The sequence below is a fragment of the Sus scrofa genome, chromosome X, assembly GCF_054392235.1.
Source record: "Sus scrofa isolate SSC_HxYL_T2T_F1_AM1 chromosome X, Sscrofa_HxYL_maternal_Yorkshire_Landrace_v2.0, whole genome shotgun sequence".
Lineage (NCBI taxonomy): Eukaryota > Metazoa > Chordata > Mammalia > Artiodactyla > Suidae > Sus > Sus scrofa.
The window spans coordinates 129,564,760-129,588,378 of NC_139401.1; the positions used below are offsets into that span (position 1 = coordinate 129,564,760).

The window sequence follows — 23,619 nt, forward strand, 5'->3', positions numbered from 1 at the left end:
ACTGGTTAGGATTTTTACATGATTGTGGAAAGCTCAGTCTTATTGGCATTTCACTTAGCAAGGACGTATTTTTAAGACTATAATCGATGCTTTGAAAAATATTTGTATTTATAATATTCTGTTCTGGATGGAAAGCAAAACTACTTAGAAATCAAAAGGTAAATGGCTGCCAGTGTTGAGATCAATCAGAAGAGAGGAAAATATCTCCTATCTCAAGTTTCTGAGGAGGAAGGATTTTAATATTTGAGTTTTCTCACTCTCTGCTTAGGCAGAGTTAGAAAAAAAAAGATACAACATTGCTTTGATAGGAACAAGGATCTCAGCACTAAGTCAAGGGAATTTCAGGGAGGCAGGAAGCTGGGAACATCATCTTTTCTTGAAATAGTTTCTATGCAAGGGAAGTACTGAATTAATCATACTCCACATGCTGGTTTAAAAGGGCGTTTCCAGTTGTCTTTGTGGACTTACATTCCAGCTCGTTGTATTCCCAAGAAAACAAATCACAGCACTGCTGCAGATTATTGTGAAAAATTTGAGAGAAGAAATTTGAGTATGTGGATGGGTTTATTCCATAAGGCTGTGAAATTCCAAATCAAAAAACAAAAAGCATTACAAAGAATGATACAGTTAATCTATAATCAGAGCATATAGGAGTGTGAGCCAGAAGCAGGAACCTAATCCATGCAAATCTGTGCTTTCAAATGTTGATGGAACTTTGGCCTTTCAAAGCCATCAATGTTGTTAGCATGCTCTTCAGTGTTATGGACAACTTTGGCATTGACTGCTGCTATATACGTACCAAGAAAAATGTGAATGTTTTCACAAGTTCGTATTTGTGAGCTACAACATTAGGCTGTATATTATAAAATATTTAGAAGCCATACTCTTTCTTCCAAGAATTTAAAACCTAAGGAAGTGGATTGTTACTTGTTAGCCTTAGTTGTCTAAAAAGAAAATAAATACAGAGTGCTACATAGTGTTTAATAGGAAAAACTGACTTGTTCTGGAATATCAATGAAGATCTGCTCTCTGTTACAGGAAATTGACCTATGTGGAATACACAATGTTCTCTGACCTCTGGTTGGGTTTGGCCAATGGGGATGCTCTGAGAGATTAAAGGAAGAGAGGATGTACTTATACCTCTAGCTCACTTCTCACTGGACTGCCTTGGGCTGGTTTTGTCCCTTGACTACCTGTCACTGTAGTTCTCCATCTAATTCTTACTATACAGTTCTCTCTCCTCCTTATCTCATGCTACAGCAGGGTTAGTTGCTCTAGGGTACTTGAAGTTTCCCTACATGTGTCCACATCTTTGTACATAGTGTCTTAGTTAAGCCTCCTTTAGTTATTCTAGTTTGGACATGCCATCTGTTTCTTGCTGAGTCCCTAACTAATTGATGCTCTATTAAAGATATTTAAACTGGGGCTAGGAGAATGACTAGCGGCTTCATAGGCAGAGAGTGTTGTGTGTGGAGGCAGAGGAAGGAGATTGGTAACGGAGAATATTGCCAGCATTGGACCAACATATACAAAGTGTTCAAGGCGGGGATGAGATTGGTATGTTTTATGGCTCAAATAAAGGTCAGGAGAGTTGAAGCCAATAAAGCTTAGGGAAGAGTAATGTGAGATCAACCTTAGAGACTAAGCCAGGTGTAGGAGTTTGATGGTTATAACCAGTTGGTTTCTACCTCAGCAGAGGAGGTGACTTAATGAGTGAATGACTAATTGAGTTCTCAGATTATCATGAGAAAGAAAGAAAATGTTATCATTTTCCAACCCTGAGATACAAAGAATCAGAAGAAAAGAAGTGGGCTTATTTTGAGAGGGTTGCAGATAAAGTAGCATCTTTGGGAAATGTGGAGTGTCACTTTAAGGCTGGAGGAGGAGAACGCTAGCAGAGATGGCTAGTTGTGTTGTCAGAGTTCTAGAAGGGTCAGAATGTGGATGGTTACCTAGCAAAGGAAGTTCAGGGCAGTGTGAAGATATATGGAGAAGAGAGTAGAGCTTGTAATTTGGATAATGATGATGAACTATGGATAGGTGAGAAATGGTAGAATTAGTCCTAAACTAAGTCAGACCTCAGGAAGTTTGATAACTGGCAAGAAAGATTCAGATTGGATCAGATTGCTCACTACTTTCTTTTACTACCAAACCAGCAAACAGTATAGCGTGGACACAGTAAGATCCAGGCTCCCTGATGTAAGTGGGCAGGCACATTTCTCCATGCCTCTGGCTCTCAGAGAGGATTGCCCAGAATTTAATTAGAGTTTGGTGGCCCAATTAGTTTGCATGGAATGAACCACAGTGGTCAAAGGCAGGGTTTGAAGCATTACCAAAGTAGAATAAGATTGATGAATAATGTTTTGTCATTTTAACTGCTTGAGCATTTGCTGGAGAGCCAGGTAGAATTATGAATGGCTTGCCACAATGGGACATCAATTGTCCAGTGATCTTTCCAGACACATTAGTGTATAGTCATATTATCTGTTGTTCTCATCCAACTACATAGTACCTTGTGAACTAAACATCTATTCCATGGTACTAACATGGCAAGCTAGACAATTTAGAAGAGAAATATAATTTGGGTAGAGTATAACTTATTAATGCTACCTCGTTAATAAGACAGGCTACTACCCAATAATTTGATCAATTAGCTTTGCTTTAAAGCTCGTGCAAACAAATAACTCTCCAGTTTTGCTAGTGAGGTCACAATTGTGGTACTGTCCTGTGCGTCCAAACAGAGAAGTCTAGCGTTACTTCTCAAGCTTTCCTTACTTTGGTACCAATTTTTGAGCTTGCTGAAATAAACTTTGAGTGCTCTTTAATGTGATAATTATATGGTATGTGGCAAATTATGCTCATATTTTTTTCTATGTGATTATTGCTGTTACTCTTAATTTCAAGTGTTTTGTAATCTTAACGGTTTCATTTTGTGTATGTGGCATGTTTCAACATTTTTTTTAATTTAAAAATTTTAATTTATTTTTATTTTTTAACCTTTTCTAAATTGAAGTACAGTTAATTTACCATGTTGTGTTAGTTTCAGGTATATTTATGGTTTCATTTTTAACTCTGTGCTATGTCTAGAATTCATTCTATAAAGTTATGAGAGGAGATTCCAATTTGATATTTTTGCTAAAATGTTGAGAACTTCTCTAAGCAGTGTTCATGCAATGATCTACCCTTTCTACATTGCTTACTAATGGTCTTTTTAATCATCTATTAGATTTCTGGGCTATGTATCTCAGATATCCATCTGTTCACTTTCATTCATTTTCTTTTTTGGGGTGGGCTTTTGTCTATTTAGGGCCACACCCATGACATATGGAGGTTCCCAGGCTAGGGGTCAAATCGGAACTGCAGCTGCTGGCCTATGCCACAGCCAAAGCAATGAGGGATCTGAGCCACAACTGCAACCTATACCACAGCTCACGGCAACGCCAGAACTCTCATTCATTTTCAAACTCTTCTTATGCTCATTCCTCACTCTGTTAATTACGGTAGCTTCCTGTTATATTGTCAGGTAGGACTAACTCCCTGCTCTTAGTTTCCTTTGTGAAATTCTTTTAACTTTTCTTAGTTGAATATTAGAATAGGGTTTTGACAGATTTAAAGACAATAATCCTGGTCAGGTTTTTGTTGTGATTGTAATAAATGCATGTGTAGTAATTTGGAAATATTTGGAATCTTTTTTTTTTCCTGTCTTTTTGCCTTCTCTAGGGCCATTCCGATGGCATATGGGGGTTCCCAGGCTAGGGTTCCAATTGGAGCTGTAGCTGCTGGCCCATGCCACAGCCACAGCAATGCGGGATCCGAGCTGCGTCTTCGACCTACACCACAGCTCACGGCAATGCCAGATCCTTAACCCACTAAGCGAGGCCAGGGATCGAACCCGCAACCTCCTGGCTCCTAGTCAGATTCATTAACCACTGAGCAATGATGGGAATTCCTGGAAATATTTGGAATTTTTACAATATTCAACTGTCTTTTCAGAAATCATGAAATCTTTCTTTATATTTTCAAGTCTTTTATGCCTATCAAACCATTGTGCATTTTTTTTGTCATAATATGCCCTCCCTTCCCAGTCTCTTACAAAGGAATATTTTGTTGTTATAATTTCCAATGAGAATAGAACTATCCTGGAAGTATTTTATTTATTCTGATACTGAAGGTTATATTATTTCTTCCTGTGTCTACTGGAAGTCTCTAGGAAGAATTAAACAAAGCACTTGTACATACTTTGGAAAATTGTGTGGATGAATATACTTCAGCAGTTCATTGGCTTTCTGAGAAAGCATTTTACATTCTCCCTGCAAGAGTGACTTCACTTTTAAAAATACAAATATATTGTGAAGTTAACAGGAACATGAAAACCATCTTAAAGAGGAGCAGAAGATCTCTCTGTCATTAACAGCCTTAATGTAACTCCTTGATATGAGAGTAATATTATATCTTTTCCAATAGAAAAGTTGTGGTACTATTTTGCTTTTTTGCTTTTTTTTTTTTTAGGGCCACACCCATGGCATATGGAAGTTCCCAGGCTAGGGGTTGAATCGGAGCTGTAAGCCACCAGCCTATGCCACAGCCACAGCAACTCAGGATCCGAGCTGTGTCTGTGACCTACACCACAGCTCACGGCGATGCCTGATCCTTAACCCACTAAGAGAGGCCAGGGATCGAACCCGCAACCTCATGAATACTAGTCAGGTTCATTACCACTGAGCCACAACAGGGACCCCTTATTCCTTCTTTTGACAAATATTTAGTGGGTAGCGAATGCACCTGCTATTTCTAGAGTGAGGTACTGGGGGCAAAAAGGAAGGGTCATACAAATTTGCATAGAATGTGGTTGCCACATATATGGAGTAAGAGTCTAGTGGAGGAGACAGACACATAAGTAATATATGATGCAATGTGTGGTGGTTTTCATAGAGGTAATCCAGTGTGCTCTGGGGTTATAATGAAGGGCAGTGTTAGTTTTGAATAGAGGAAGATCTTATATGATGTGATATTTGAGCAAGACTTCTAAAGGTTGAGTAAAAATTTAATGGGATGAACCCAGTATGAGTGATTTGAAAGTAGAGAACACGGATTCATTCATTTTCTCAACAAATATGTATTGAGTGTGCCAGGCACTGGAAACAGCAATGAAAATACCCTACAAAACCCCAGCCCTCATTAACCTCGTATTCTGGTGAGTGTGACTCACATTCAATGAATATGTAGTATAATTTGGGACAGTAAATATTCTATAAGGAAAAATAAAACAATGTAGTTAAAAGAGAGCACTGGAATGGGTGTGTGTATAGGTCACTATTTTAGACAGAGTGGCCATGTAAAGACTCTATAGTAAAGGAGCCATACAAGCAAAGATCTGGGGAAAGTATTAGTGGGCAGAAAGAATATCAAGTGAAAGCCTGAAAGGAATTCGCTTGGGAGCAATACTCAGAGAATAGTAAACAGATCAATGTAGCATTTAGATACAGAGCACAAAATTTGGGGTAGTTTGGAGACAGAATAAGAATAGTCTTGTAAGCCACATCAAAGAGTTTTAAATTTTTTCTCTTTTTTTTCCCCTCAGCTTTGCTAAGACATAATTGACATATAACATTGTTTAAATCTTATGGGAGTTCCCATCATGATGCAGTGGAAATGAACCCAACTAGTATCCATGAGGATGGGGGTTCAATCCCTTGCCTTACTCAGTGGGTCAGCGATCTGGGGTTTCTGTGAGTTGTGGTGTAGGTCACGCTTGCGGCTTGGATCCTGTGTTGCTGTGGCTGTGCATTGGCCAGAGGCTGTAGCTCCGATTTGACCCCTAGCCTGGGAACTTACATTTGCTGTGGGTGTGGCCCTAAAAAGCAAAAAAAAAAAAAAAATTATACATATGACGTTAACTTGATACACTGATGTACTGCAAAAAAATTGCCACCATATAATATTAGCTAACACCTACATCATGTCACCTAATTACCATTTCTTTTTGTGTGGTAAGAACATTTAAAATCTACTCATTAGCAAGTTTCAATTACATAATACAGTATTATTAATAATAATCACTATGCCTCACATTAGATCTTGAGAACAATTCATCTTATAACTAGTAATTTGTATTCTTTGACCAACATCTCCCTTTCCCCCCCATTCCCAACCCCTTGGTACCCACCATTCTAGTTTCTGTTTCTGTAAATAGTAATGGACACTTAAGTTGTTTCCATCTTTGCTATTGGAAATAATGCTGAAGTGAATGTGGGCATAGAGATATCTCTCTGAGATCCCATTTTAATTTCCTTTGGATGTATACTCAGAAGTATGATTGTTGGATCCTTTGGGAGTTCTATTTTTAATTAATTTAGGAGACTCCATACTGACTTCTGTTGTCACTGCACCAATTTATGGTCCCACCAATAGCTCATGAGTTGAGTGTTCCTTTTTCCACACCCTTCACCAACACTTGCTATCTTTTATCTTTTATTTTTATTTTATTTAAAATTTTTTTTATTGTTAATTCCCCAATACAATTTTTTCCTACTGTAGAGCATGGTGACCCAGTTACACATACATGTACACATTTTATTTTCTCACATTATCATGCTCCATCATAAGTGACTAGATACATTTCCCAGTGATACACAGCAGGATCTCATTTCTAATCCACACCAAAAGCAATAGTTTGCATCTATTAACCCCAAGCTCCCAGTCCCTCCCCCTCCCCCTTGGCAACCTATAGGTCTATTCTCCAAGTCCATGATTTTCTTTTCTGTGGAAAGGTTCCTTTCTACCATATATTAGATTCCAGATGAGAGTCTCTCGTTCCATCCATGGTGCTGCAAATGGCATTATTTTGTTCTTTTTAATGGCTGAGTAGTATTCCATTGTGTATACATACCACTTCTTCCTAATGCAATCATCTCTCAGTGGACATTTGGGTTGTTTCCATGTCTTGGCTATTGTGAATAGTGCTGCAATGAACCTGCAGGTGCATGTGCCTTTTTCAAGGAAAGTTCCGTCCTGATATATGCCCAAGAGTGGGATTGCTGGGTCATATGGAAGCTCTATGTATAGTTTTCTAAGGTACTTCCATACTGTCCTCCAGAGTGGTTGTACCAGCTTACACTCCCACCAACAGTGCAGGAGGGTTCCCTTTTCTCCACACCCTCTCCAGCATTTGCTATCTGTGGACTTATTAATGACGGCCATTCTGACTGGCATGAGGAGGTATCTCATGGTAGTTTTGATTTGCATTTCTCTAACATCCAGGGACGTTGAGCATCGTTTCATGTGCTTGTTGGCCATCTGTATATCTTCCTCGGAGAACTGTCTATTCAGGTCTTTTGCCCGTTTTTCCATTGGGTTGTTGGCTTTTTTGCTGTTGAGTTGTATAAGTTGCTTGTACATTTTAGAGATTAAGCCCTTGTCAGCTGCATCATTTGACACTATTTTCTCCCATTCTGTAAGTTGTCTTTTTGGTTTCTCTTTGGTTTCCTTTGCTGTGCAAACGCTTGTCCGTTTGATTAGGTCCCATGGGTTTATTTTTGCTGTTACTTCTGTTGCTTTGGGAGACTGACCTGGGAACACATTTGTAAGGTTGGATGTCAGAGAATGTTTTGCCTATGTTCTCTTCCAGGCGTTGGATGGTGTCTCGTCTTATATTTAAGTCTTTTGGCCATTTTGAGTTTATCTTCGTGCGTGGTGTGAGGGGGTGTTGTAGTTTCATTGATTTGCATGCCGCTGTCCAGGTTTCCCAGCAACACCTGCTGAAAAGACTGTCTTTTCCCCATTTTAGGTTCTTGCCTCCTTTATCAAAGATTAATTGACCACAGGTGTCTGGGTTTATTTCTGGGTTCTCTAATCTGTTCCATTGGTCTGTATGTCTGTTTTGGTACCAGGACCACACTGGCTTGATGGCTGTGGCTTTGTAAGATTGCCTGCAGTCTGGGAGAGTTTTGCCTCCTGCTTGGTTTTTGTTCCTCAGGATTGCTTTGGCGATTCTGGGTCTTTTGTGGGTCCATATACATTTTTGGATTGTTTGCTCTAGTTCTGTGAAAAATGTCCTGGGTAGTTTGATAGGAATTGCATTGACTCTGTAGATTGCTTTGGGTAGGATGGCCATTTTTACAATATTAATTTTCCAACCCGGAAGTTCTTTCCATCTTCTTTCATTTCCTTGATGAATGTTTTATGGTTCTCGGCATATAAGTCTTTCACCTGCTTGGTCAGGTGTATTCCCAGGAATTTGATTTTTGGGGGTGCAATTTTAAAAGGTATTGTATTTTTGTACTCCTTTTCTAATATTTCATTGTTAGCATACAGAAATGCGACTGATTTCTGAATGTGAATCTCATCCCTTGCTACTCTGCTGAATTTGTTGATCAGTTCAAGTAGGTTTTGGGTTGAGTCCTTGGGGTTTTCTATATATAGCATCATGTCATCTGCATGCAGTGACAGTTTTACCTCTTCTCTTCCTAGTTGGATGCCTTGCATTTCTTTTGTTTGTCTGATTGCTGTGGCTAGGACTTCCCGGACTACGTTGAAAAACAGTGGTGAGAGTGGGCATCCGTGTCTTGCTCCAGATTTTAGTGGGAAGGCTTTCAGCTTTTCTCCACTGAGTATTGTATTTGCTGTGGGTTTGTCATAAATGGCTTTGACTATGTTAAGGTATGTTCCCTCTGTACCCACTTTGGTAAGGGTTTTGATCATGAATGGATGTTGGACTTTGTCAAATGCTTTCTCTGCGTCTGTTGAGATGATCATGTGGTGTTTGACCTTTCTTCTGTTAATGTGGTGTATGACGTTGATTGATTTACATATGTTGAACCATCCTTGGGCACCTGGGTTGAATCCCGCCTGGTCGTGGTGTACGATCTTTTTTATATGTTGTTGGATTTGGCTGGGTAAAAGTTCGTTGAGAATTTTTGTGTCTGTATTCATCAAAGATATTGGCCTATAGTTTTCTTTTCTGGTGGTATCTTTGTCTGGTTTTGGAATGAGGGTGATGGTGGTGTCATAGAATGTCTTTGGGACTGTGCCTTCTTCTTCAACCTTTTGAAATTTCCACACTCTGCAATTTGTTGAGGTTGGCTTTGTGCCCCAGGATGTGACCAATTCTTGAGAATGTTCCATGTGCACTTGACAAGAATGTATATTCTGAGCTTTTTGGATGTAATGTCCTGAAAATGTCAATGAAGTCTAACTCTTCTATTGTTTCCTTTAGGATCTCTGTTGCCTTATTGATTTTCTGTCTAGAGGATCTGTCCATTGATGTGAGTGGGGTGTTAAAGTCTCCTACTATGATCGTATTCCCATCAGTTTCTCTTTTTATGTCCATTAGTATTTGTTGGAGGTATCTGGGTGCTCCTATATGAGGGGCATATATATTGACGATTGTAATATCCTCTTCTTGAGTGGATCCTTTAACCATTAAATCGTGTCCTTCTTTGTCTTTATGGCCTTCGTTTTAAAGTCTCTTTTGTCTGATATGAGTATTGCAACTCCTGCTTTCCTGTCTGGTCCATTGACATGAAACATCTTTTACCATCTCCTCGCTTTCAATCTATATGTGTCCTTTGCCCTAAGGCGAGTTTCTTGTAGGCAGCAGATTGAAGGTTGTTGTTGTTGTTTTATCCAGTCTGCCGCTCTGCGTCTTTTGATTCGAGCATTCAAGGTGATTATTGATAGATATGTATTTATTGCCATTTTAAACCTTGTTTTCCAGTTGATTCTATGTTTCTCTTTTCTTCTTTTCTTTTTTAGGTTGGATGGTTTCCATGTATGTTGTGCTTGAGTACTTTTCAGTTTTTGTGAATGTAATATTTGGTTTTGAATTGTGGTTGCCCTGTTTTTTAATTATGTTAACCTCTTCCTATATCTGCTTGCTTTAGCCTGATAGTTTTATAGGCTCAAACATACCATTAAAATAAAAAGAAGAATCTATATTTTCTTACTTTCCTTCCCCACACTGTAGGATTTTGATGTCTTTTTTTTTTTTTTTTTTTTTTTTTTTTTTTTTTTTTACCATCCTCATGTTTAGATCTGTATGCTGGGTTATTTAAGTGATTGCTTTCCAATTGTGGTTTCCTCCATCCTAATTCTTCTTCTGTTTTTTTTTTTTTTTTTAATTTAGAGAAGCCCTTTCAGTATTTCTTTTAGAATGGGTTTCGCATTGCTGTACTCTTTTAGCCTCTGTTTGTTGAAGGAATTCTTCATTTCCCCTTCTATTTTAAGTGATATTCTTGCTGGATAGAGTTATTCTAGGTTGCACATTTTTTCCTTTCCGCACTTTAAATATATCTTGCCACCCCCTTCTGGCCTGTAGTGTTTCCGTAGAGAAATCATCTGGTAGCCTTATGTGGGTTTCCTTATACTTAATGCTTTGCTTTTCTCTTGCTGCCTTTAGAATCCTCTCTTTATCTTTAAATTTTGCCATTTTTATTACAGTATGTCTTGGTGTGGGCCAGTTTGGGTTTGGCTTGTTTGGGACCTCTGTACTTCCTGTATCTTTATATCAGCATCCTTTAGATGTGGAAAGTTTTCAGCCATGCTTATTCAAATATATTTTCAATCCCCTTTTCTTTTTCTTTTCCTTCTGGAATTCGTAGTATGCATAGATTGACCAGCTTTATATTATCCCATAGGTCTCTTACATTGCTTTAGTGTTTTTTCATTTGGTTTTCTGTCTGCTGTCCTGATTTCCATTATTTTATCTTCCATGTCACTGATTTGTTCGTCTGCATTATTCATTCTGCTCTTCATTGCCTTTTGCTCAGTTTGTATCTCTGCCAATGAATGTTCTAGTTTTCATTGGCTCTTCCTTATATTTTCTAGTTCCTTTCTAGAGGAATCTGCTTTACTGTTCATCTCTCAATTCAATTCCTTCAGTGTTTTCACTATCTGCCTTTTGAACTCAATGTCTGTCAGACTGCAGAGGTCTGTTTCATTGTTGTCTGCTTTAGATGAATTCTCCTGTTCCTTTAACTGGGGATCGTTTCTGAGCTTATTCATCTTGCTTGTGTTTTCCTTTTTCTGTGAGTTCAGGGAAGCCAAACTGTAGTCCTGTAAGGCTACTTCTATGCAAGAGCACCTCTTTGTATTTTTTGGGGGGGTTACTACTTATTTTTGGTGTGGGAGTTTGGGTATTTGCTGTCTCTTTCTTTGGTGTGAGCAGGCCTTTGTTTCCAGGATGCTCAGTGTGTTTTCAGGGAGAAGGAGGCAATGGGTAGAGCCAGCAGTCAGTGCCTGGTCATTGGGCTCTCACCAGCAGCAAGGATCTGCAGGAAGGTGGCACTGGCTACTCCTAGTTGCAGGGCCCTGGGAAGTGGTGATGAGCTCTAGGCAGATCTGCAAGGTGACCACAGAATTTGGCAGTAGCAGCAGCAGGGCGCATGAGTTCCAAGGGGAGTGAGAGCAAACCAGCTTGTGTTCGATTGCAGTGCCCTCCTCTGAGGTGATTGGAACCACACGTGGTGCCTGTTCAGTGGAAGCAGGCCATGACCATCTCTAGAGTCAATGATAACTGTGGTGGTTTGCCCCCACCACCTGTAGACTGCCCTGCTTAGACCCCACAGGAGGTGCCGCACAAGCTGCTCCTAGTTGCAGGTTCCTGGGAAGGGACAGTGACCAAGTGTCTGGGCACTGCCCAGAGTGTTTGGCAGTGGTGGCGGCAGGGTGGGTGTGCTCCCAAGGGAGCGAGACCAACATCATGGATAACTGTGGTGGTGACCAAGTGTCTGGGCACTGCCCAGAGCGTTTGGCAGTGGCAGCTGCAGGGTGGGTGTGTTCCCAGGGAGGGTGAGAGTGACAGCATATGGTGCTTGGTTGCAGTGCCCTCTTTTTTCCTTTTTTGCCAACCCCTGAGGTGACTGGGGTCACAGATGGAGCCCACTCACAGGCCCCCAGTGGTGGCAAGCCACACCTCTGTCTGGCCTCTGAGATGACCACCATGGTCTGTCCATGCCATCTGTAGATCATGCAAGAGGGCGACAAGAAGCCTCTTGCTTGTTTAGGGGAGACTGGGCACTCCCTGGGCAGGTTACCAGAGGCCAGGCACATCTTGTGTGGGCTAAAGGCATCAGGGAGCTAAGTGCGACCTAAACAAGCAAGAGGCTTCTTGCCTCCCCTAAACAAGCAAGAGGCTTCTTGCCGCCCATAGCCTGCACCAGAGCCACCCCACCCTCTGAGAGCCTGCAGGGGCATGCAGGCTCCGGTGTAGGGAGTTTCCTATGGCATCCGCGTCCGCCCCTCCTCCTCTCCCCTCCATAGCAACCTTTCCTTGTCTCTCCTGCAGGTCCGGACCTCTCCTGTTCCCCTCCTCAGCCTGTGGTGTACCACTCCCCCGCCCATGGCACATTGCTCCTTAGCCCCTCAGGCTGTCCCCACACAGCCTGCCCCAGTCCTCTCCCTGGGACTGACCTCCGGAGCCTGAGTCTCAGTGCCCAGCCCCCACCTGAGCATCTCAGGCTGTGCTGTCTGGGCCAGTGGTTCAGATGATTTGTGTGGCTCTCACTCTGCTTTACTGTTCTCAGTCTGGCTGCTGCACTTTTCTCAGAGACTTTGAGGTCCTGCCGACTCAGCTGATCTTTCCATCAGTTAGGTGGCTTCCCAGGATTTGGGTTCCTTTTCTCCTTCACTGCTCCCTCTTGGGAATGCTAGTCCCATCCTGATTCCTTTTCTCTCTCTCTCTCTTTTTCTTTTGTTCTACACAGTTATGTCAAGAGTTTCTTGCCCTTTTTGGAGGTTTAAGTTCTGCCAGCATTCAGTTGATGTTCTGTGTAAGCTGTTTTACATGTAGATGTGTTTTTTTGATGTGTTTGTGGGAGAAGGTTAGCATGACCTCTTACTCCTCTGCCTCTTGCTCCACCTCTCCCTCTTATCTCTTAGATGGTAGCTATTCTAACAGGTGTGAGGTGATACCTCAATGTGGTTTTGATTTTCATTTCCCTGATGATAAGCGATGATGAGTACCTTTTCATTAATTTTATTTATTTATTTATTTATTTATTTTGCTTTTTAGAGCAGCAACTATGGGATATGGAAGTTCCCTGGCTAGGGGTTGAATTGGAGCTGTAGCCACCAGCCGATGCCATAGCCACAGCAATGTGGGATCTGAGCCACCTCTGTGACCTACACCACAGCTGACAGCAATGCTGGATCCTTAATCCACCTAGCGAGGCCAGGGATCAAACCTGCGTCCTTATGGATACTAGTCAGATTCATTTCTGCTGAGCCACAACAGGAACTCCTAATTTTATTCTTTAAGTAACAGGAGCTATGGCTTGTTTTAAAGTAAAATTGATTGGAATCATGGTTGATCATTTGAAAGATGATATAGAAGAAGAAAAGACTGGAGGCAAGAAATCAAGCTGGGAAGAAAGTATATAATATTGGCTAAGATGCTTTGGGCCTAAATTGGCATAATGATTGTGGTATGGGAGAGGAAGGGGTGGATTTGAAATGTTATGCAGAAAAACTTGACAAGAAGGTAGGCATTATGAGAGCAAGGACTTTTGTTTCTGTTTTGCTCATTGCAATATTCCTAAGTATCTAGAATACTGTTTGGCACGTGATAGGTATTCGAAAACTCTATTGGATGAATGACATATTTGGTAGCTGACTGGTTGCTTTGGAGGAAAATGAATGAGCAGCGTGTTTGAGAGAGTAGTAGAAATGATGCTGAGCTTTTCTAGTTGTGTGAAAAGGTGAAAGGTGCTGCCTTCGGGAAAGGTAGGCAAATCTGAGAATAAGTTGGACTAGGAATGTGAAGAGGCTAAGGAGGGAGGATTGTGCCTAATGTCTTTTGGGGTGAAACTGGTTGTTACTGGCTGGAATCTCTCAAAATCTGTGTACATTCTGTGATTTAATTGTATATCTCTAGCATGCCTAGCTATAAGATTTCTTTCAGCACCGGCAATTTTACCTGGATAATCCTGTGATTTGCTAAGGACCCTCTTAAGGATGAATGCAAAGATGCAGAATAATGGGCATAAGTGGAAATCTAAAAGGAGTTGAAAATTCCTCCCACTCATTGGTTATGGTTAGAAAGTTGAGGAAGAGAAGTGGGAACGTGTGAAATGTTGGCTTTTACCCACTGTTAAAACAGAATAATTTTACTAGCTATCCAGTGAGATCCCCTGTTGATAGACCAGGCTCCAATCCCAAGGACTCAATAACCCACTTTCATGTCGGAGTAAATGTAAGGAGAAATTAATGCTGACCATGCTATGTGGAAGCCTTCCTCTCTAGTTTCCATACACTCAAGGCACCTGTTAATCCCCCCACTAAGTACCTCTACTTGATGCTGGATTTACTGGGAGGAGATTATGCATTGAGCTCAAAGAGTAATTTAGCACTTTGCACTGAGGGTTAACAGTTCCTTCTAAAGAGAAGCTAAAAATGTGAAAAGGAAGATCATGGTGGAAAGAGATTCAACCTTTACAACCAACTTTACCTCCCCAAGTTCTATCTCAACCAGGCACTTCTTGCCTTTGTTACATTGGGGAAAAATCTTTTAGAATTATATCTTTAGGAGTTCCCATTGTGGCTCAGAGGAAACAAACCCAGCTAGTATCCATGAGGACATGGGTTCAATCCCTGGCCTAGCTTAGTAGGTTAAGGATCCAATGGTGCCATGAGCTGTGGTATAGATTGCAGATGTGGCTTGGATCCTATCTTGCTGTGTCTGTGGCATAGGACAGCAGCTCTGATTCAGCCCCTAGCCCGGGAACTTACATATGCCACAGGTACAGCCCTAAAAAGACAAAATAAAAAAGAATTATAGCTTTATAAACAATAGTGATAAGAGATTCAATTTTTGCCAAGGAAAGGCTTTCCTTTCTAAAGTATTTTACTGTCTAAACCTTGATCTTTCAGATATGACTATATGGCAGCTGCTATAGACAGAGCAGTGGGGAAAGTGGTCCACCAGGAAGGAGTGGTGGCCAGAGAGGAGGTAGACACCATAGAGCCAAGGCAGGACCATGGCTTTGTGCTGCCCAGGCAGCTTACCAGGCCATCCATTCAGGCAATGGACTCTTATGGAAACCCCAAGAACACAGTTACCCCTGAAACTTCTCTTCAGTTCCAAGGATTCCAGGAGTTTATCACAATCTCCCCAGACAATTCGCCCACTGAGGTAGACGACTTTACATTTCTGTTGTCAGATGTGAATAAAGACAACCATCGAGACCTGACGCAACAAACCATCTCAAGCTACAGGCCCTCACAGCCCAGTTGCTCACACTCAATGCAAGATAGCATGATGGGGGATGTGACAACCAAGTCAAATCTGATGACACAAGTCAGCAAGGCCCAGGCAGAGAAGGACTCCTGCAACAAATGGAAAAATATGAGAAAACCATATCTAGGGAAAAGAGCTCTAATTCGGAAAGCACCTCAAGTCATTCCAGATCCAGTGCCTGAGAGAAAAAGAACAGCTCCCATTAACCCTGCATATACAATCCGAAAATCACGCGTGGCCAACAGTGTCCATATGCGGCCATATAGGGACAGGGTGATTCACTTATTGGCTCTGAAGAACTACAAGAAACCTGAGCTGCTTCTTCGACTTCAGAAAGATGGCATCTCCCAAAATGACAGGAACTCCCTTGGAAAAATTCTGGAGCAAGTAGCCAATCTGAATACTCAGGATTATTCATATACCTTGAAGGATTATGTTTTTCAAGAGCTCCAAAGAGACTGGCCTGGCTACAGTGACCTAGAGAGGCAGTCACTGGAGTTGGTGCTTTCCAGAAAAGGAGATCCATTTCAGAATGCTACTGGCACCAGTCACCGAGAATCTTCTACAGGTTTTAGTAAAAATGAAACATCATCTTCTCAGGGAGAGCTTTTCAATTCAGCTGTTATTAATTGTTTCAAGAGTAAAAAAGTTAGAATATCTCACCTGACAGCTAAAGTAAAGTCAACATCAAATGGTCTTTTGAGTAACACCAGTGCAGCATCTGTGCTGGGTCACCCACCAGCCTCTGAAGCTGCTGCCAAGCCCATCCCTCCGCCATTGCCCACAACCCGCTTTCTGATTTCAAATCCCTCTCAGCCTGCATATTCCAACTGCAGTTCCTACAGTTTCCTGGAGAGACCTGAGACTCAAGATCCATACGTTGACAATGGAAACAGTAGATTCTCTAAGCGCCAGCAAGGGGAATATACTTCTTTGGAAACATTACCATCGACTTCAATTCAAATGAAATATCCGAAGTTTGTGGAGAAAAAGAATTTGCCGTATGGTGGGTCCAAGTACAAATTTATGGAACATAAAGCCAAGAATCAAGATGACGATACTAAGACTATGGAGAAAGAGAAGACCCATCGTGAAAGACAGCGTGGAGGTGCAAAACCAAATTCAAGTGAAGAAGTGAAAGGGGTTTGTGCCTCCTCTGGGAAGACTAGTTCAGCATCTGAGATTCCAGATTATTTGACTAACTACGTCACTATAGCTTCCTCTCAGCAACGTCAGCGTTATGAGCAGGAATTTAGAGAGGACTTTGAGGAATATAACGTCTTGTACAACAAGATGTTGACTTTATCCAGCATATTTGTTTACCTAAGTTCCAAAAGGAAGCAATTTTCCCCAGACTCAAAAGAATATCAGGATATTAATAAGGAAATCACACTAGAATATCAGAAGATGAAAGAGAAGAACCCCACTTATTCTGCAGAAAAATGTAGATGCCTGTATCTTTACAACAAGCTGGTCCACATTAAAATGTTGGTAAATAATTATGACCAACAGCAAGCAGAGTCATAGCACTAAAACAGTGTTATGACCAGAATAAATGAATATAAACTTATTTATTTAAAATTCCAAATTACTTGCTCTAAGATTCTAGAAGGATGAAGCTTCTTAGTTGAAACACTCAGTATTACTATTTTAACTTCATTTTAACTTTTCTTTCTTTTTATGTTTATTTTCATTTTCGCTTTTATGTTATTATTTCTTTTTTATATTCATATGGATTTATGTTTATTTTTATTTTTATTAATTATGTTTTTGTTTTTAAATTTCTTTTCATTTATTACTATTATTTACTTATTATTTCATTTTGCCTTACTTTTCTGTACTTTTGAAGCTGTTTCATCTATTCCCTTCTACCTCCAAAATTTGTTTTCATTTCCTGCTTAAACCATTCTGAGGATCCAGTGTCTCTGAATCAAAATTGTGCACATTTAAAAAAATAAAGCATATAATGAGTAAAATGAACTGCTTTTGGATAAACAAAGCCTCTTTGTTAAAAAACATTTAGGCCAATTATTCCTTAAAACATAGATGTTTAGAAATGTGTTCAAAATACTATGAGTCTTTAAGCAGTACACACTTTCAAGTTTATTTGTTGATCTTTCTTGAAACTTGTTTTATTTTAGGGAACACAAGTTATATGGTCAAACATGCAAAGGTTTCGAACTAACAATGATGTCACACTGTATGTAGTTGTCATCTTTTTTCCAGCCAAACTTATGATTCTAGGATTTATGCAAATCTGTAAATCTGTAGCTTATTCACTTTATCACTTATATGTTGAGTCATCATGTGATCTCAGCATGATTACCATTGCCCATTATCTTGTTATTAAGCATTGAGTTGTTTCCCTTTTTTTTGTTATTGCAAACAATGTTGCTATGAACATTTTTTACATGTTTACCTGTTTCAATTATCTGTGCTCTTATTTTCATGTATTTTCATTCTATTTTAAACCCCATAAGAGTTTATTATTGACTTTGTATGGTAAATAAGTATTTAAAGTTACATGAATTTTCCATTGTTTTTTCAGGATTTCCTCTCTTATTTCATACTGAGATGATTTTCTTTTTTCTCGAAAAGCTCCTTTTATTCTTTTATGTGGATCTGTTGGCATTGAATCTTCTCAGTTTTTAGTGTGCATATGCTTTTAATTGATCTTAACTTTTGAAGGACATGCTAACTATTGAATAATTCCAAGTTGGTGGTTATTTTCATTGGCAATACAAGCATATCTCTGAGATATCACAGATTCGGTTCCAGACCACTGTAACAAAACAAATATCACAATATAGCAACTCACACACTTTTGGTTTCCCAGTGCATGTAAAAGTTATGTTTACACTATTCTGTGGTCCATGAAGTGTGCAATAGCTTTATGTCAAAACAACAACAACAACAACAAAACATACTTACCTTAATTAAGGAAAACAGTTTATTGCTAAAAAAAAATGCTCACCATTATTCGAGCTGTCAGCGAGTCATAATCTTTTTCCTGATGGAGGGTCTTGCCTCAATGCTGATGGCTTCTGACTGACCAGGATGGTGGTTTCTGAAGGTTGGGGTCATTGTGGCAATGTCTTAAAATAGACAGTGAAGTTTGCCTCTGATCGACTCTTCCATTCTCTTGAACATTTAGATGATCATTGCAGGATTATTAATTCTATTTTCAATATTGTGTCTCAGGGAATGGGAAGGGAGGCCTGAGGAGAGGGAGAGAGCTGGGAGAATGGCTGGTTGGTGGAGCAGCCAGGACACAATGTTTATCAAATAAGTACACTGTCTTCTCTGGGTGCTGTTCATGGCGACCGAAAGCAATTATGATAATAACATTAAAGTCACTGATCACAAATCACCATAACTAATATAATAATAATGAAACTGTTTAAAATATTGTGAGGATTACAGAAATGTGACACAGAGACGTTAAGTCAGCAAATGTCATTGGAAACATAGCACCAATAGATTTGCTTGACACAGGGTTGCCAAAAAACTTCAATTTGTAAAAGATGCAATATCTACAAAGCACAAAAAAACAAAGCACAATAGAGCAAAGTATGCCTGCATAGAAATGTAGCTCCATTTTTTCCTGGCTTTTCATTCTTGTTAAGGGATTAACTGTCCATCTTATTGTTCTTCCATTGATGGTCATTATTTTTTCTATATCTGTTTAGGTTCTTTTCTGTATCTATGGTTTTTAGCAGTGTTATTAAGATGTAACAAGCTGTGATTTTGTTATTTATCCTGCTTGGGGTTCAGAGTGCTGCTTGAAACTGTGGTTTGATGCAATCCATTAGGCTTGGAAATTTCTCTGCTAATTCTGTAAATGTTATTTCTCCTCTCTTCTTGCTCATTTCTTTTTATTTTCCTTGTATCTCTTATGATCATTTCTCTACTTTCTCTTTGCTCCATGTTTCAGTCTGTATTTTCTACTGACCTACCTTCTAGCTCTCTTACGTTTTTTCTTTGTCATAGGCCCATGTATGGTGAGAGGAACATTGCTTCTTTATGAATAATAGAATAAAAATTCAGATAGAGGTATAGATAGGTAAAATGGGATGAGAGGTGGGGGTGTTGGTATAAAAGTATAACTAGAAAGTGTCCATATCACACCAAACCAATCATATTTTAAATCACTGGCTGGTTTACTGATTTCATTTTTATTACTCTCATAAATACTATTTTGGTTGACATACAAAGCAAATTAAGCTGAACTCAATCTAACACATATAGGAGGGAAACTTAGATTCTGCACAGGAGAATTGATAGCTATAATTTTACCTGATTACAGAATTCATAGATTTGTTCCAACTTAGTCATTAGTTCTTTCTCTTCTACATTACTTTTTAATTCAGTTCATTCTTTTAATGCTAGATATTGACTAATATAGCCTAGAGAAGAGATCATCTGTATGGACTTTGAACATAAACAGTTTTGCAACCTTAGATAAGAAACAAAATCTTCTGTGCCCTATGTTTTTCATCCATATGGGAATAATAATAGTATCTGGCATGTAGGGTTATTGAAGGATTAGCAAGAATTAATCTTTTGGAGTTCCTGTTATGGCACAGCAGAAACGAATCCAACCAGGAACCATGAAGTTGCGGGTTCGATCCCTGGCCTTGCTCAGTGGGTTAAGGATCCCGTGTTGCCATGAGCTATGGTATAGGTCACAGAGACGGCTCAGATTTGGCATAGGCCAGCAGCTGTAGCTCCAACTAGCCTGGGAACCTCCATATGCCGTGGGTGCGGCCCTAAAAAAAAGCAAAAAAAAAAAAATTCATCTATCGATATATCTCCTTACCTACCCACCTACCATGTAGCTAGCCAGTTAGCTATAATATCACATAGCAGAGTATTTGGTAGGTAATGGATACTTACTGAGTGGCAATTGCATGTAATTACTGTTATTAATTTAGTGTTGTATGATATTACCACAAACTTAGCAACTCAAAATGACAGACATTCATTTATTGTCTCACAATTTCTGTGAGTCCAAAACCCTGGCACAGTTTAGCTGCTTCCTCTGCTTTTGGATTTCTCATGAGGCTGCATTCAAGATATTGGTCAGGGCTGGAGTCTCATCTGAAACTTAACTGGGGAAGGATGCACTTCCAATCTCACTTATGGAGTTGCTGGCAAGATTCAGCTAATTCCTCTTGGGCTTTGGACTGGAGCCCCATTTGTTTCCAAGATGTTGACTGGATACAGACCTCAGATCCTTGTAGCTCTGTGGGGCTGCTCACAACATAGCAGCTGGCTTCATTAAAACTAGCAAGGAAAAGAGCTCACTAGCAAGATAGAAGTTATAATCTTACATAACATAATTAAAGAAGTGACATTCTGTCACCTTTGTCATATTGTATTGATTAAAAGCAAGTCACAAATTCAACACACAAAGGGACAGGAGTATATAAGAACACGAATATCAAGAGGTGGGATCACTAGGGGCCACCTTAGAGTCTGTCTGCCACAAGTCTTCTCATCTTTAAGAAACTTAGAAAAGTTCCCTAGTGGATTAAGATTCTGTCATCACTGTAGCAGGTTGGGTTGCTGCTGTGGTGCAAGTTCAATCCCTAGCCCTGGAACTTCTGCATGCCACAGGTGTGGCAAAAAAAGCAAAAAAAAACAAACAAAAAAACCCCCACTAAACTTAGAAATAATTATAAGATAACCATTTTTTTAAAATTTTTAACCTGCTGCGCTACAAGGAAACTCCCTCAGATAACCACTTTTAAATATTAACTCTTTAATCATAGTTCATTAAATCATTCCTCTCATCACTGCATGAACAACAACAACAACAAAACTTTATTTTCTTATAAAATACCTCTGGACAACACACACTCTGTAAAATATCAATTTGTATAAGGTCAGAATGTTTACCAAATCAGGCCTTAAAAAATCATGTCATAGGAGACATCTTTGAGAAGTAAACATTTTTACTTAGTGTTACTTAAATCACTAAATTCTTTACCAGCATATGATTGATTAGAATTCTCTTTCACTTTTAGAATGAAATATTTTCGTTTACTGACTGATTTCCAGTAAAAATTATTTTTCTGAATAGTTTTTACTCATCAAAAGACATACGAATTTCTCTAGGCTACATATTCATTTACTAGCATTTATATTTATATTCCCTAGAAGAGACCTTAAAAATTATCTAATGTGCTTAATAAAACCTCTGTTGCTGTTTCTGAAAGAGCAAGGTGGCTTATTTTTCTTGACAAGCTATATGCTTTGACCTTCTTTTTCCAAGATGAGATTTTAGGCTGATGTCATTCAAGCTTTGCAAATTCAGCTCACGATGCTATAGCCAGGATTGTCTGACCTCTGCAATCTCGGTGTACTTCTCATTTTCCATAGCTGCTCTGATTGAGGATATCCTGGCATAGAAATTGTCGTACCCCCTAGGGAGGCATATCTTTCTGTGCTGTGGTTCAGGGGCTATAACTGGTCAGGAACATTCTGCCAGGAGGAACTGTTTAGAGGCATCAGTGTTTAACCATTATCTAAAAGCCTGATAAGCCAACAAATGCTTTGAGTGGTGGGTATAGCCTGAAATTCTGGCCAAATAAATGTAGAGTCTTCATCTCACAAGTGTTCTATGTCAGCTGGGGTTGGGGGGGGAATTATATCAGAATGTACAATACAGACAGTAGGTTGGCTGCTTGGGAAAACTGGTTAATAATACAGTTTCTCCCTTCAGGGAAATTTCATCGAGTGAGTAAGGATGTAATGAAGTATACTGCTATGACAAGGGAGGAACTGATGGTGCTGAGGGACCGGGGTGGAGAATAGTAATCATAAGCATTGCCTTTCATGGAGCTTATTCCAGGCACTATGCTCAGTTCTTTATCGTAATGGTCTGACAATTCTCACCCCGGTGGTATGAGATAGGTATTATTATATCAATTACAGAAGAAAAAATTATGGCTTGTAGAGTTGTAGTATTTTGACCAAAGTTGTAGGACTAGGTAGTAGAGACCCAAGATTCAAACCCAGTTCTAATTTAAAACTTCCACATGACAAGGTCCAAACACGTATGCTACTGAGAGACATTTGAAATGAGCAAGCAATCAGAACAGTTAACAACTAAGACACTTCACCTGCAATTGCATTGTGGCCAGAGATTAGGTTTTGAATTTGTAACTGGGATTGAATCCTGACTTTGCCACTTTGTGTAACTTTGGAGAAATTATTTGATAGCTTTGAAGACTGGTTTTCCTATCTCTGATTTGGTAATAATAGTACTTACCTCACAGGGTTGTTGTGCCTAGTGCAAGGTAAGTGCTCCAGGAGAGAGAGCTGATCTTATTATGATTCCTTTTCCCTGTTAGATGTGGTCAACACAAATGGGCACATATGTATTACAAACGGCAGGCAGCAGGACTAGCTTTAAATTTATCTGCAGAATAAGGACTGTTTACTATGGCTTGGGATCCATAGAGAAACACTTGAGTTAGAAACATGGAAAAGACATCAAATGGACTATTTGATGAATTCAAGTGCATGAGGTCTCTGAAGTCAATATAAATTTGTGGAGGAAAGCTACTCCTAGGCTATCCAGATAAAATAATAAAAACAGGTCTTGTTCTACTTCATGACCAAAATCTCAGCAAAGCATACCAATCAAGCATTTTCTTACAGTGTCACATCACCTCTTAGAAGCAGTAAGATGAGGTTGACAGTCCAGTTGATTAGTGACTCAGGAGTCTAGCATTCTCTTTACTTTTGCTGAATTTTTTCAAGTGAGATGTTCTACAGGGGTATGTTGACCTGACATTATAGTGATGACCACTATAGACAGAAGAGCTGGGATAGATGCATTATCCATGGGAGGTGTCATGAGGAACATTCCATTGATAGTCTTGGTACTGAAGCTATGAGATAAGAGACCATAACTGCCAAGGAACACAATATGGAGAAGAGAGTCAACAACTGGTCCTGTCAACTACATTGCGGGTAGAAGAAAAGGAAGAGAAGCCAGGAGAATGGCCAGAGAAGAAGAATGAAAATTTTAGCGGCTAGGATCCAGGCAAGAAGGCAAGTCACAATTTGAAATGATACAGAGAAGTCAAGATACTTAATTTCAGCTCTCCATGGAGCAGCATAAATCACAATCATCTATTGATTTCACTTCTAGAGACTCTCAGTATACTTATTTAATTAAAAAGGTATGAAATATCTGAATCCCGCATGAAGTTTTTCGTAAATTTATTCAATGATAAATGACTCTTGTTAAGCAGATTAGTTCCTTATGTAGTAAGAACCTGGAATATTTTGTGACATTATCACCTCCATCTGAAAGGTATCAGCACGTGGAATAATCAACTGTTCGTTTTTCTTCTGATAGATTAAATGATTTT

General features: G+C 39.6%; 1 protein-coding gene across 1 annotated transcript; it reads left to right on the plus strand.

The window, feature by feature from the left end:
* The first annotated feature begins 1,950 nt into the window (after positions 1-1,950).
* Positions 1,951-17,212, plus strand: LOC100738782 (RNA polymerase II elongation factor ELL2-like). The gene is made up of 2 exons (XM_085006450.1): positions 1,951-2,040; positions 14,866-17,212. Exons 1-2 carry the CDS (start codon positions 2,033-2,035, stop codon positions 16,757-16,759), a joined length of 1,902 nt encoding a protein of 633 aa, XP_084862576.1. The 5' UTR covers positions 1,951-2,032; the 3' UTR covers positions 16,760-17,212.
* The last annotated feature ends 6,407 nt before the right edge of the window (positions 17,213-23,619 follow it).